Genomic DNA, 15,911 nt, shown 5'->3' with positions numbered 1-15,911 from the left:
TCCCTGGGCAGCCTGTTCCAATGCCTAACCAGCATTTCAGTGAATTGTTTTTCCTGGTGTCCAACCTGAACCTCCCCTGGCACAGCTTGAGGCCTCTTGTCCTGTCTCTAGTTGCCTGGGAGTAGAGGCTGAACTTCACCTGGCTGCAACCTCCTTTCAGGTAGTTTGTAGAGAGCAAGAAAAGTCTCCCCTACACCTCCTTTTCTCTAGGCTAAACAATACCAGCTCCCTCAGCTGCTCCTCATAGGACTTACTCTCTAGACCCAAATTTACCATATGAAACAGTCCTAGGCATGCCTGGCAAGAGCAAGTTTACAGTGCTTTCACAAAGGCCATGTGTTCTATCATAGATATAAGCTGTTAAACTGTCAGGGATGTAGTTTGGAGAGGAGAGCTGCACAGGAACATTGGTTAAAACGCTGGGAAGCTTTTTGCTTGGTTGTTTAGTTTGTTGTGGTTTTTTTATATTTTATTATTATTGTTATTTTTTATTTATTGGCGTTTTGAGAAAGAAGTGCTTCACATCCAGGAAAGTGTACATTCTATGCACTTAAAGTGTTTGTCCTGATTATCCTCACAGGAATAATTTACAGTGTGCAGGAGCTATGTGAACACTTATTTGTGTGTTGGGAGATTCTGTCTGTGGGAGGAGACTTGGCATTGAATTTCCTCACACGAAGCAAAATACACACTCGAATGTTTGTAGGACTAAGGCCTGAAACATCTAATTTTTCTGTCTGTTAAAATGTGTTACTTTTGTTTACAATATGATGAGCGGAGGATCTTTTGGCACTAGTCTTGGTACAATGTACCACCTCAGAGTTAGCAGTTGTCTTTTCAGTAATCATTTCTCATTATGTTCCAAAAGCATGGAGCTGAGAGAGGGAGGGATGCCTGAGGAGGTTTTAGCTGATGACAAAGTACGAGTAGATTTGTGGTTTTGTTTTCTAGCATGTTATTTTTGTGTTTTCCTTCCCCCCCCTCCCCAGAATCAGAGTTCTGTTGTTAGAGAATGGAGTACTTGTATTTGCCATTGTACTAAAGTAGTTGTCATAATGCGAATGAATAATTGGCAATTGATTATTTTTTTCCCTGTTCGTTTGTGTTTGGTGTATTCCTACAAGAGGGAGTAATTGGTGGTCATTATATGTGACATGAACTTAGTTTTTATTTTCAACTCCCTCCTGCTTCTGCCAAGAGATTTGTTATCTCAGTAGGGATCCTTCTCATCTTGCTTTTATCAGAAAACACTGGAGAACAGAAGAGTCTATAATTGATTTTTGTATTCCTTCACGTTTTTGTGCAGAGTTTTATGGAGGCTATATTGCAAAAATGGGCTTTAAAAAAAGTAGGAAATTAAAGAAGGTTACATTTTTTTCCCATTTTCAAGTTCAATTAATATTGAAGTCTATATTAAAATGCATTTTGTGAGTCAAGCGGCTATCCAAGGAAATTAAACTTCCAGTACTACCATCGTCCTTATGGCCTGACGGACATCATGCAAATAAAATAAAGATTGGCCAAAGGGTCCTTCTTCCTCAGTTCTGAACCAAAAATGGTCGCTCTGCTGTCCTTGCCTTGCCAGCAGGTGAGCAACTATTGGCTGAGTAGTTCAGGATGGGCTTGCCAGGGCAGGTGAGCTCTGTGAAGCTCAGGCTCCACGTGAGTGTGGTGTCCATATGGTGCGTGCGGTGTGGTGACACAGAGCCTTAGTCACAACCGCAGCCAGGTGCTGCCTGGGTCAGAGAACACTGTGCTGGGGGCAGTCAGGCTCAAGGTGAGGTATGGGCTCAGTGCCCCTGTGCCACCTTGGACTGAATGCCCTGAAAAGCGAGCACTGGAGTGAAACTGTGGCATCTGCCAAAGTCACAGTGCAGAAGATTGGAGACAGTACAAAATTAACAAGTAAGGACTTGGTTGGAAAAAATCTGAGACGGGTTGAGAAATAGTAACAACAAAGAGAATTTCTGTTTCCTCAGTGAAGACTCCATCCCTGGAGGGTGCCAACATTAGAACTGGCAGCTCTGGCAGCCTTTCTGCTGTTTGTGTGCCCAGAGCAACTGACTTTTTCTTGAACCTACAAAAATGAGAGAAAGTTTCTTCAATAGAGAGTTGAATTATTATTTGCTGACATGTAGTTAAGCAGGTATAAGAACATCTAGCTTCTCTAGTGTGTATTTATAGAGTATACTTTTTTATACTGTACAGGTGTTTATAAAGTACACTGAGACCCTTAACTGAAAGAATGTTGTATGAATACAAGCAATAATTACTGTCACACATGCAAAAGAATCAGGTCTTCCTGCCAGTAGCTTTTCCTCAAGGGGGAATTTAATTCCTTTATCTGCAATAATTTTAATGCCACCTCTCTTGAGGTTGGAATGTACGGTATTTAATGCTCATTTAAACAAGAGGGAGACTTGCTCTGCAATCCATTAAATCCAAAGGGACATGCTTCTACCTTCTCTTTGCTTGACACTTATCTATACATGCAGAGAATGAACCTCTCTCAAATTCTCAGGTGACTTCTGGTTTTCTCTGAATGAGAAGAAATAACCTTTGCCTCTCTTAAAGGCATGCCCTTTACACACTTGGTTTGTTTCAGGATGTTTTTACTTGCAAACTTATCCCTAGTTTTGGGTTGCTGGTTTTATTTAGGAAGGGTGTTCTTCAAGTGTCCGAGTACAGTAACCAGAGTTACCAGGCAGTAACAGGTGCTTAACATAACAGCTACATTTGTGTGAAAGCAGGTAGGCTGACAGTCACAATGTCTTAAATGGGCACTATTTATTCACATATTTATGTAAAATAATATGGCTTCAGGAATGTGCATCTCAGCCCTCCAAGAGAAGAAAGATATGTTTTCCTAAGGTACTGATGGATGGTTGTTTAGATTTTCTGGTACTCAGTCATAGCAAATATTAAGCTCAGTAATTTAATGTCATAATTAAAATTAGTTTAGATGGAAGAAATACTTCATTTAAGCTGAGTCTGTACATCAGGAAAAGTATATTTTCTGTCAATACAGATATTTTTGGTCTCATAAGAAGATTCAGCAGTTCCACTGTGTAATGTATTTTAGTATATAAACAGCAGTAGTGAGGTGAGAAGCTATTACAGCTCATTTCAGTGGTTTACCATTGGGCAAACAGTTGGCAATTATTGCACTTGGAAGAATTGAATGGATGATTTGAATGGAAATGCTGGTTCTTCAGTGAATTCCCTTTTTACATCAATTGTAGCATATGTCCACGTTTTTTTTCAGCAATAATGAATTTCCTGAGGTGATTTTCCTTGTGCTTTTGAATGCTGAGTGTTAACATCCAGCAGGAGAGACCTGTAGTTGACCTTTCATGCTAAATGTGAAAGGGCTGTTGTAGTCTTTAAAAAGATTTTGTGCTTCTGGGCCTCCTGGGAAGCTCCAGTTACCTTCAGATTGGATCAGCTGTTTCAGGTATGAAACACCAGTTGTGCAGAGCAACTTTTAAATATTGTTAATAGTGGTATCTGCCTTCTATGATAAGTCAGGTCTGAAAAACATCTGTTTGTGCACGCAACACATCTGGCTTTATGGTGCATTCTGTACCTTTCCCATCTGTTTAGGAGTGAAAATCAACAATACATGTGATTCGACTCTTTTCAAAGTACTTTTTATATTTGAAAGCATGAAAATAATATCAATGTGGGTGCTATAACTGCCCAATAGAAAATTTCTGCAGCCATTATACAAACTTCAGCCTTCGATATCACGAGGAGTTTGGAGTAGGTCTTTGCATCTGGTTAATGCTGACTCTTGTATCCAAATACACACGTAATACTTTTAGTTTCTATGAAAAGGTGGTCAAGTGTCAGCTTGTGATCTAGATTTAAGTGATGAATCAGTATTCTGTGCATTTTTCAAAGATTAAATTTCTGATAGCCTACTTTTTTTCTTTGCAGAAATATCTGATTTCTGGTATTTCTCTCATCTCTTTGAGAAGGGACTGTGCAGCTTCTAGGTCTGGTTGGTGAGGCAGTGAAGGTGCTGGCGTGTTGCTCTGTGTTTGATCCTTATTAGTAGAACTGTCCAGAAGAGAAAGATAAAATTGGGAAATGGGAATGTCCAGGGGGATCCTGAAAATTCTCAGGTTGTTATGCTGGCTGTGAACTGATTTGGATGCTCATAGATCCCATGGGCTTAAAGGGAAGCTGTTGCTGTTCTGTGCAGGAGAACCCACTGAGAGTTACATAGACAGTGCATAGAAATACATAGAAACCACACCTGCCTGAGGAATTCCCTGCACTGCAGACTGAATTATCAGGAGAATATTATAGGGAAATATCCATGATTTGCTCCTGGTTTACGCTCTGTTTGTCAGAGACAGGCTCTGGAGCTCACCAGAACTTCTTGTCTGGTCACATCTAGTACAGCTGTTCTTATCTAAACTGAATAATAAACAATATCTAATTTAATTAATGGATTTATTGTACCTGATATTATATCTACTTGCTGTAATAATTACTGCCGAGTTATTGACTTAATTTTTTTATAAAAAAGGAAAAGAAAATGGAATATAATTGCAGAGTGTTACTTTGAGCTCTGGCATATCTAAAAGCATGAAAAAAGCCAAATATTTTTTCCTTAGCAGAAAATTTTTGAACTAAAACTTAATTAGGAATGAGGTGACTAAATCAGACATAGTTTGAAATTGTGACTTCTAATGTTTGTAGAATAAATTATCTTAGCACTGATTGTGGGAATACAGCAGGCAGAGACATACAAGGAAATGATGTAGGTAAAGTGAGAAGTTACATGTTCGGAGGGAGGCTGTAAGAGCAGAGAAAAAAAGTAGAAAATATGCTGCACTAATATAATCTCACATTTGCACTGGGAACTAATCAGCATTTATATTCTCAAATTAATGCAGTCGTATCTTTGTTATACTTTCTGGACTAATCAATCTATTTGAACAGTTAAAATCATCTTGTGAATATTTTAGATTGGAAGTTTCAGTACTTGCTCAAAGTCTAATTCTTCTAGATGATTTGGACCAAATAATTCCCTTTTGGAAGCATAAATAGCAATATTCTTTCTATTGTTTGAAGAAAGAATTTTGTTATTTATTAACTGAAAAATAAGAGCTACTTCTGAAGTATGTCCACTTTCAGCTTTCTAAAATACTAGACTATATTCAAATCCCTCAAGTAGGTTATTATCTGCAGCAAGGACAGAAAGATGGTATTCAAAATAATTTATTCAGAAAGCTGACAGTGCAGCAGGAGTCTAATCATCAGGATATGTGTCTCTGTTTCTAACACCAGTCATATTATCCCTTATTTCTAATACAAACAATTTTCAGTTGTGAAAATTAGGGAGAACAGCCAATGTAAGATAAAAAGAATGAAATCCATGAAACTGAAGTGGTTTAGGAAAGCTGTTTCAGAGTGCTTATAGGTTATCTTCCAAATCAGTGAATCCTGGAGTGAGTATTTTATTCTGTCTCAAGAAATGAAATAATAAGTGGGAAGTATTCTGTTCAATTTGAAGTCAAGAGAGACGAAACTACAGTAAAGGAGAGGATTTTTGTATGAAAGATAAGAAATAGTAATTTTTTTCTTCTCTTGGAGCTTTTAAGTATAAGGAACAATGCCTTGAATAGCCTTCCTAAAATTTTGGAAAAGGTAAATGCATTTTTATAAGTGCATAAATGCTAGAACAGTGAAACTACCCAAGTTTCCTTTACACTCTTCTCAATACTTTAAATATCGTCAAAATAATGCTCAAATAGAACTGATACGGGAAGAAAAAAAAGTGTGAAGAGCCTACAATCTGCAAATGAGAACTCAAACCCTCACCATCGCCTGATCTCATTGTTTTTCACACTTATTTACTTTTCCCTCTTACAAATGTACAGGTGAAAGGATTGGCGTAGGATATTCGAAAACAGAACTTGGTGGCAATACTTAGTCCTCCCAGAATTTACTTGGATAAAAATGACAGAGCGTGAAGTTATATCCTGGTGCTTCTTCAGCCTTGCTTTCAGCTCCAACTTGATACTTCAGTTTGCTTCCAGCTGTTTTCTGCCCAAAGTAAAATGTTTCCTGGCCATGTGCTGCCTCTATTTCTGTCAAGTGGGGTTAGGAACTGGTGTTGAAAAGACAATATAGTGCTCTTTACCTCCTGGAAATTCCTTTCTGCAATGAGCCGTCCTAAAAGGCCAGCTGTGCCCAACCACACAGCTGTTCCCAGAAAAATAATAGCTTAAACCTGCTTTTGTCAAGGCCAAGAATCAGATCCTGTGAATTTATGAAAGGTGAATGCTATGGTAGACTCCAGAAGTGTTTTGCATAAGCAAGATTATAAATAATGTAATAAAAATTCATTACTTTAGTACTTGATAATGAGCTTTACAGGTAGCTAATGCCATGTTTAGTATTATTCTTTTATGTTTGTGATCCAATCAGCCAGTGCAGTAACCAACCTAACCTATGGCAGGAAATTACACATCCCATTATTCCTTATAGTACAATAAAACCCTTTATTTATGGCAAGCATTAGTTTTGTAGTCACACTGACAGAATTCATATCTTAGCAGTGCATCAAGACTTTCCTTCCCTCCTTGTAATAGTTATCCCTAAAATTGTCAGACCTGGACGTGTGGTATATCTGTCAGCATTGGGAAGAAGGCTCTGGGCCACAGAAATTCTCTCTCCAGTCAGATTTAACAGAAGAGGCCCAAAGTTCATAGGAAATTTGCTTTTCTTATGAAGATCTATTGAGTTAGCTCTAATTCCAGCCTGCTGATTCCACATGATTGTGGATGACACTAGAATATTGTAAACATATCCAATTATCATATGGTTTTACATATCACTTCTATGAGAGGTGCTCACCCTAGTGCCTTTTCTGTAGTGCAGTTTCTCTTCTGAAGTGTATGTGTTTTATCATCTGTAAGAAACTCACGTTCTCTAAAGGGAAATTTTCAAATATTGCCTCTGAAGCTCTGCATGTTGAGTATGCATAACTCAGGTGGGCAATTAGATAATTAAAATATGACTATGTGATTTTAATGTTGAGTGTAGGCTACAACCTGAGCAAAAGGAAGTAATTGTGAAACTGAAGGCAGATAGCTGAAGGTTGCAAACTGGTCTGTCCTTTTTCAGATGTTCTAGGCAGAAGTGAAAGTTTGAAGTGGTATACTTTTCCTAGAAAACATGAAATAAATGGGGACAAGGAACTATTTCATTAGTAATGGTCCAGGATAACTCTAATGTTAGAATCTGAACTTAATAAAAAGTCTCTGTTAAGACTACAAGAGACAGGAAACAATTGTATTTTAACAGGCAGAAGCATTTATAGAACCCTTTATTTTTATGAAATTCTATGTGAATTTTATAAAACTCGTTTTAGTGTTGAAGGAAATGAAGGGTGAGCTGTCCTAGATTATGAGAAATGAAAAGAAATTCATAACTGTTATCTGTGAATATTTCTGTTTCAGTCACTGTGGAACAAAGCTCAGTTTTTCTTTAATGTTTCATGGACTTGTGATCTACTAAATGGAGAAAAAAAATGAGGGCACTCTCTTCCTTGTGTGATATGTCAGATAAAATAAAAATGAGCCTAATTTATTATGTCTTTTAAACAGATGCTCCTGCATATGGGCATGTGTTTCTCTATTTGTTTACTGATACATTTTAAGAAATGATTGCCCTCTTGGTAATGGTTGCAGATAATTACTTATGAAGAAAAGTTCCCATTATGCAGGCACCTAAAATTGTTAGTCACCTCTTAAAACACTTCAGTTCCCACTTCCACCTCTGAATTCCCACCAAACCTTCTCCTTCTCCTCAGTGCCTCAGTGTCATGTAGGAGCAGGCATGTCAGCATTCAGGACGATACCATCACACAGTTCTTTTTAATTGCCAGCACTGAATAAATTCACATTCGTTTATATCTGCGAAAAACTCACAGATTGTGCTTGTGCAGTTGAGCTTGGACAGCCTCTTCCATCTTAGGTTTTGCTTTCTCAAACCGGAAAAAGTAAATGTTTTTTTCATTTTTCAAACTGGGAAATAGCTTGTTTTCCTTGGGGGAAAGATTTGTAAGGGAATATAAAATACCCTTCCCAGTCCAAACAGTCTTACCGTGTGCATCAAGTATTTTGCACTAGTCTACAAGAATATTTCTAACCAGTAGTTCAGTAGGTCAGCTGAAAACATAAGGCAAAAAGAAAACCAACCTAGAGCAGTATCAGCACAGTTAATCTTTTGTAAACAGCTTTTGTTTGTGCAGTGATAACTTTAGAGGGTGACACAAAAAGACAAGTTGCTACCAAATAATAAGAGTTTTCTTACTTACTTTCTTTCATACTTGCTTATCAAACACTGCAGTAATTTTGAAGGACTAAACATCATTAAAAGAAAAATCTATGTGTTTTGCCTACCACATATCCATAAAGTGTGCATAGGAATGAATGATAGCTTACTGAATTTAAATTAACAAAATCCAAACTTACTTTGACAAGTTTAGTGAAATACTTTAACCTGTCAATGATAGTTGTTTGTCACTGTCATTTTTGCAGCGCACCTGCAATATTTAACAGCTATACAAGTACTAAAATCTTCTGATGCTTTCCAGAAATTCCTGCATAGCAATAAACCCCTTAATATCCTCACTTACTTGGGATTTTGGACAATAAGCTAGTCTGGCATGTATTTGACAGTGTGATAAAGCTGCTGTAGACTTTGCTGCCTAAATTGAGCAGCAAAAGACCAGCAAAACCCTCATGAGTTCACCTTTCCTGATGGGGGAGTTGGCTGGAGGGACGATCATGTCAGCTAAACCAGAGTTAAAAAGGCAATAGGGAGTCCGCTGTGGTTGGCCCAATCCCAGCTTAGTTTCTATTATTTCTGATGTGTCTTTGCAATTCAGCTGATTTCTGAAGCTGAAGTAATCACCTTAACAAGCATTCCCATGTTTGGACAGAAGTGTGAAGCTACTCAGGGCAAATTCCAATGCTTTTCTTTTGGATCTGATATTTTCTAGTTGACACTAACATATTGCACTTGTTCGTGAGCTAAATTCTTTACCTGATGTATCCTCACAAGGTATTACTTATATCAGGTTTCATATGACATTTTCCAAGGAGATATAAAAGCTGATGATATGTATTCTATGGCTGTGAAACACCAAGATGGGTGATGGTTTAGGAGCCCACTCAGGGGGAGGCAGCAAGCAGTGCTATTGATTCAGTTGGAATGGTGTTCAGCTCTCTGAACAGTGTCAGAAGATGGTTATTTCCATGACTAATGAAAAAAAAAAAAGCAAACCACCAGGTGTTATGATGTGGTTTACAGAGATTATTAGAGTTATAGTAAAGTTTCTGAAGAGCGAGTTTTATTATTGGATCAATAAATGTGCTCTAACTTAAGCCATTCGGCTTCACCCAGGAGATGAAGTTTAATGATGAAAGTGTGAGAAATGAATGTGAGAAAAGATGCTTCAATACTTTCTTTTTCAAGTTTTACATGTTTCCCATAAAATTAAGGTCTCGTAATAACATGGCACAGCTGTGAACAAGTCACTGTTAATTTTGAGAGCAACCCGGTGCAAAATAAACTTTGACCTTGTTCTAAATTTCACAACAAAATAAAAACTCAGACATTTATTACAGAAAAATGCTGAGAGTCAGGAAAAAAGAATACAGTTCAAACAAGCAGCTTTCAGCGTGAACATAATATGAAATGTGTTCCTCCACGTGGATGCCCTAGAATGTGATTAAGGAAATATGTTTTTTTCAGTCATTCTGAAGTTGAGGCATAGAGTTCAAAGAAACATGTTCTGAATGGGCTTGTTTGCATGATTTCTCTTCTAATATACTGGAGCTTTGTGCACTATTTCATGGACTTGCAGGTAAATGGCAAACCTCTGTTTAGGTAGGTTATTTATAGGACAGGAGAAAAACAGGGATGTCAAAAGGAGGGCTGTGTATGTTCTGGATATGGTATTTTTTTCTTGAAAAAAGCAGGTGTATGAGGTTGTGGTAGAATAAGAGAAGTTTAGGAGTGAGTGATCTATCCTCTGTGTATTTATCCGCTCCTGGTTTTCTGCATTTGAACCGTTATGTTGTTGGGGTGGGACTGTCTTTTTGTTTGGGCAGTGTTAAGCCTTGTGGCCTTGAGCTTCTGGGGAGGTTGGCACAGCCACCCAAATTCACAAATTGGATCTTACTGAGAGTCATTCACAGATGACTTGGGGAAAGGTAACTGATGGAGTTTCCCCATTGGCATTGGCTATGAGAGGGAGGCATGGAAGATGGTGGTGTGGAATACTACTCTTCTAATAGCATTGCAGGAAAAAAGTAAAAAAGTTTTCTCCACCTGATTAATAATGCTTACCACCTAATTAGTGATGCTTGTCTGACTGATGAAGGTTGATGCAGTGGCTTTTTTTCTTTTCTCTTTTTTTTTTTTTCCTCCCTCTGTGTTACAGATATACGTGGGCTGCAGGGATTTCTCGATCAGGCCTCAAGACTGGGACTTGATGTATCGTTACAAAAAGTGGACAGGAACATCAGCAGAGTATTTTCCAACCTTTTTACGACCATGAAAACAGAAGAGCTGAACCGCTATCGGGACACATTGCGGAGAGCTATCTTACTGCTGAGCCCACGGGGAGCCCAGACTTTTATTAATGAGGTCAGTGCACAGTTGTTTTTATCATCAATATTTTAGAAACATGTATTATGGCTTATTGTGACTTATTATGTGATACCTTGCTGTGTTTTGCCATTTTGACAGTGCTGTTTGTTAAATGTCGGATGGGATTGCAAGGCTCTGGTGCCAGAGAATTGAAAGATCACGTGCTCCATGGAATGCATACTTTGTGGTTGATGCAAATGGGGCAGCATGGGCCAGATGGGCACTTTGAGTATAATATACAGTTCTCTGGAGTAATTATTTTTTTATCTGGTTGTCTTCTGTATCAATAATTTTGTCCTGGATTTCGACCGCTGTTGACAGGTGACCAGAAAATCTACAATAGTCCATTAGAAATGAAACATAATGTGCCTAGAGAAATGCCTTTGTTGTGGAAATGTCCAAATTCATGTTAAAAGGGAGCATTATGGATGTTTGAAAGTTGAATCAAGGAGATTTTATCAAATATGAGGTGGGAATTAGATGTTTGTCTTTTTTTTCTTAGTGGTTTCTTGAAATCAGTGAGGCTAATTAGGACAGGGAGGTAGCTGTTGGGCAAACTTTAATTAGTGTGCTGTGGGCTAATTTTTGGCATTAATTAGTTTTATCCAGATTTCTTAATATTAAATAATGAATTATTTTACAGTGTTTTATATGTCAGAATTGAGAATGAGAGTTGAAGCCTCAATATAAGTTTGTGTATTCATTAGCTAAGAATTTGGCAATGAAGTAGGGGTTTTAATTTTTTTTTTTTAGCTAACCAGGCATAAGACTGAACCAAGAAATTAAAATGTGGGTGAGACCTGTTTCCAATTATCAGTTTAGCTGCATCAAAACCTGCTAAATTAAAAAAAAAAAAAATCAACTCAAATTAGCTTATTAAGGTTTTTTTACCATAATGGCATTAGTAAATTATCCACATTTTATGTTCATCAGTGGTTTTTAAATTAATAAGGTAAATTTTATCAGAAATAAGTGAGGCAAATAGTTAGCTTGGAAAAGACTAAGCACAGGGATAAACTCTACTAGTGTTTGTGCATACACAGGGATTTCCAGTAGAAGAATAAGGGAGCAGATGCCCTCAAAGTGTAGCAAGCTCTACGCAGCTCAGTCAGTTGTTTTATTTGCTTCGTAGCAGACCTCCAGCAGAAATACACATTGCTGAACTTTCCAGTGAGTCCTAACAAAGTATTCAAACCAGGTATGAAAAAGAAATAAACATGTGTGTTTTATTCAGACTCAAACTGGGTGGAAAGTGTGTCCCCCTTCAGTGCTCAAGGCTCCAGATTTATTTGTTAAGACTTAGATGAGTGCACTGTCAGGACCCTGAGGTGTCTGGAGTGTAAAGGCTCGTGTATTAAACTGCTTTACTACTCACTTCACCTTAAAGCACTGTGTATTATAGGCATTAAGACTAATGACTCTGATATATTTCCAGCTCCCTGCAGGAGTTTAACAGTGGGCAGAAATGAAAAGTAATTTATTTGGCAATCTTCCTATATTGAGTCTTGATTGATTCAGAAAAGCTTTATAAAAGAAAATTTAAATCTTAGAAAGGAACTCTCAAAAGGCTTGAGATGTGAGGTGCACGGTGTAGGGGAGAATCTTTCTCTGGCAGAGGCTGGGCTTACATTTTGTGGAGTTAGCAAATAACTGCAATTCTTCAAGATCTCAGTCAATAAGTGGAACTAATTATCTACAGCACATTTTCAGGGAGTCTAGAATAACAGCTTTTAACTTAAATGAAATATGCATTTGTATGTAATTTACAGAAATGCATCACTCGCTGTGTGTGGCAATAAGTGCCTTTAAAGGGTTTACTTATTTCTGCAGTAACTATTTCATGCTATAGATAACATACAGCTCTATACTAGTAGTATTGTTACCAGTCTGGCTCTGCATCTTGAAAATTGTTTGAGATTCTGGAACAATTTCTCTCTTCAGTTTTGGGGGGAAAATTAGCTCTGCAAAAAAACCCTAAGTAGTAGCATTAGAAAAAAATGCAAAGATATTATTTTTATATTTTGCACATATTTATTTTCTTTTTTTTTTCTTTAACTCAAGTTGGAAATAAAAGCTGAAAAACAATGAGAAGAAATTGGATTTAATGCTTTGTTTCCACGAACTTGTGGAAATGGAAAATTTCATGTGAAAAATAGGTTGCTTATTAAGTTTTTCAGTTTTGCTGAGTTAGTATTTTGTAGTAGGGGGAAAATGTCTGAAAAGCTTTAACTACATTTTTTAAGGTGTACTGGTTAATAGCATTTCTTCATAAAAAACAGGTGTTGCATGTAGACCCTCCAGTGGAATGCAGAACAGAAATAAGAACACTATTTGGACTATGAACCCTGATATGAACAGTTTTAACAAATTTTTCTTAGCACAAGTCACAGACATCAGCCATTGGAAGCTGGTACAAGATTTATTTTGCCTGGTTTGATATTGCAAGTGATACATTTTTCGTGCTAAAAAATATGGATCCAGTTTTCAGCCTCACTTATCATTTCTTGGGTGGGCCAGAGAGATCTCATCTGAGTTTGGATGCACAAAGTTAGAGGATTCTGCCATGTCACACATGAAGAAGCTTTGAATTCTAGAAGAACTTAATTTTAGGATTATCTCTTTAATTTTCATTTAACTCTCTTAATATTTCAGTGCCTGATTCTGTCATGTGTCAAAGTTACTGCAGCAGGAGTCATTTCATAAGTTTTCAAGATTTATTATTTTACTATAAAAACTGCTTTGACTGTAAGAACAGAGAGAGGAAGAAAGGAAAAATATCTTTTCAATGATATAGGTATAAACACGGAATCAGCTGTTATTCAGAAAAGAAAAGGTAAATGCATTTATAAAATGTTAACTAACCTAGATTTTGCATTAAAAAATCACTTTGGGGCTGAAGCAAACCTATTGTAAAGAGTGTCCCTCCTTAATCAGTTGAGAAAAATGTTCCGTTCTCCACTTGCAAAAATCCTGGATATTTTTGTCTCAGTTGGTACAGATGTACATGTACCAGCAAACACAATTTTGTAGTTTGAAGGCCATGCCATCCTCTTGCAAGGCAATATATAGAAAGAAAAGAAGAAAAACTAACAATTCAGAAATGGGGAGATTTGTCACTTTTAGCTGCTCTGTTAGTTTCTTTGGCCCAGACACAGGACTCTGAGATTTAAAAGGCCCCCTCTTTGTGGCAGCCAGGTTTCACCTCTCTCTTTCACTTACCAATAGATAGGTTTTTTTGGTTGCAAGTAGAGGTAAATTTGTATGGATTGTTTTTATCATTAAGGGCTGTACAGTGAAATGAATAAATGGAAAAATAGTTCAAAGAGGTGACAAAAATGATAAAAGAGTTGGAGAGTACGACCTGTGAAGAGAGGTCTCAGGAACAAGCTATATACAGCCTACCTAGGGGAATACAACTGATGAATACCTGAGAAGGAACATGGGAGGAGAAGGAGGAATTATTTAAGGTGATCATGGTTGTCTAACAGGAAGTAATGACCCAAAGCTAAACAGGGAATGCTTTCTAGCAGGGAGGTCAGTCAGACAATGGGAGTGCTTGGCAAGAGGGTTCAGTGAGACATCATTCCTCAAGGTGTTCAAGAGTTCACTAGATAAAACCACTCTGGTAAATTAGGCTAGCAGACTTTCCTGAATCGGTTTGAAGGATGTTCTAGATGATCCAGGAGCTCTTCTGAAGACTTACCTTGAAACATTTGTTGCGTGAATAAGTTTAGACGTTGTACTTTTTAGACAAGACATATCTGAAGAGGAGGAAAAGGTCTTGTAATTTAGTGCTTCTTAAGTTTCCTGTGGCAGGTGTGTGGTACCTGGTGGCTGTGATTTGGTTTTTTAATTCTTCACAGAAGACATATGGTTTGCTTGGGATATGTATTTTAATGACATTTTTCTTTATAACCGTAGGTGATATTAATTCTTTAATCTTCCTTCTTTTCATTATATATATATATATATATATATATAAACTTTACTTTTTAAAACCAGTAAAATAGAGGCTGTAACCCACTTGCATGTAATTGTTGACTTGTAAGGAGAAGACATTATTGGCTTTACAAAACCTTTAACTCAGCATTACTTGTATTTTTGGCATCTTCACTGAAGTGAAAAATGTTTCTGTTGAGGTGGATCTTTGAAAATGCTGTAGTTACTTGTGAGCCTGCCTTGCCTCTAAGCTAGTAAACTTACTGCAGTAAGGTTCCTTGTATATATGCATGTCCCTGCAGCAAACCAGACGAAAGCAGAACTCTTTGCATACCTAGGATAGTAAATAAGCTTTTTTTTTTTAAAAAAAAAAAAGGTAATAAAAGAGAGCAGATTAATTGCTTTAAAAATTAATACAAAACCTCTGTATCGATGCAGCAGAGTTATGTGAATCACTGCAATTCCAATTTGAGCTGAAGCTAAAAAATTCCAGACTAACTCTGTGTTAAACAGCTTGTAATTTATCTCTGCCCTGTTTATGTAGTAACCTCTGTGTCCCCACTGGAGAGCAAAGACTGCTCTCTTTCTCTTTTACCCTAGTTCATACTAAGTGTTCTGCCTGATTCTTTGAAATAAATAGAGATATCCTGCTTTTGGTTTGGGCTTTTGGGATCATTTCACAGTGATTTCTGGCCTTCCTTCATTCCTGGTCATTGAGAATGCTGAATACCTTACTCCCAGAGCACTCTCAGTTGGCACTTGTTAGTGAACAGTGCTCCAGACTTCTCTTTTTCCCTTCTGCAGCTGGTGACATGTTATTACTTGACTGGAGCTGAATGAATTATTTATGGCATCTTGAACAGTTTGCACCCACAAGCAATTGTATGAAATGGTTTTTCTCAGAAAGCAGGGACCTTCAGTTTTCAAAATTTAACTGGAAAAAGTTCAATACTAATTTTCTGGCACTTAACATTTCATATTGGCATACATCTCTCTTTTTTTTTTTATTTTATGTTGCAAACATTCAGCATATTAGTCCATATCTCTGTTTTCTCTGCAGCATATAAACATCTTGAAATATTGGTGAATAATTTTGGGAAAAAATATTATGCCTCTTCTGTTTTTAGAAGGCAATTTCTATGTTGAAAGAGCTGGTAGTGATTTGTGAGTGCTAGTAACAGACCTGTAGAAATAATACATTGTTCTTTCAGTGGTTCAAGTTAAATTATGCCCACCTTATTTCTCCTAAATCCTCCTGTGGTATTCTATTTCTTCCTTAGAGCTAAAATCTT

The 15,911-nt window shown here is 37.2% G+C and overlaps 1 protein-coding gene across 3 annotated transcripts in view; it reads left to right on the top strand.

The window, feature by feature from the left end:
* GRID1 (glutamate ionotropic receptor delta type subunit 1) overlaps positions 1-15,911 on the top strand; it is a 516,037-nt gene that overhangs the window by 265,035 nt on the left and 235,091 nt on the right. For all 3 annotated transcript variants that reach the window (XM_017807171.1, XM_017807170.1, XM_017807169.1), the window contains exon 4: positions 10,472-10,677. In XM_017807171.1, the coding sequence (XP_017662660.1) occupies positions 10,472-10,677 (206 nt within the window). The remainder of the gene's footprint in view (positions 1-10,471; positions 10,678-15,911) is intronic.

Source organism: Lepidothrix coronata, unplaced genomic scaffold, assembly GCF_001604755.1.
Source record: "Lepidothrix coronata isolate B3197 unplaced genomic scaffold, Lepidothrix_coronata-1.0 Scaffold17, whole genome shotgun sequence".
Classification (NCBI taxonomy): domain Eukaryota; kingdom Metazoa; phylum Chordata; class Aves; order Passeriformes; family Pipridae; genus Lepidothrix; species Lepidothrix coronata.
This window is presented reverse-complemented; position numbering and strand designations above follow the sequence as displayed.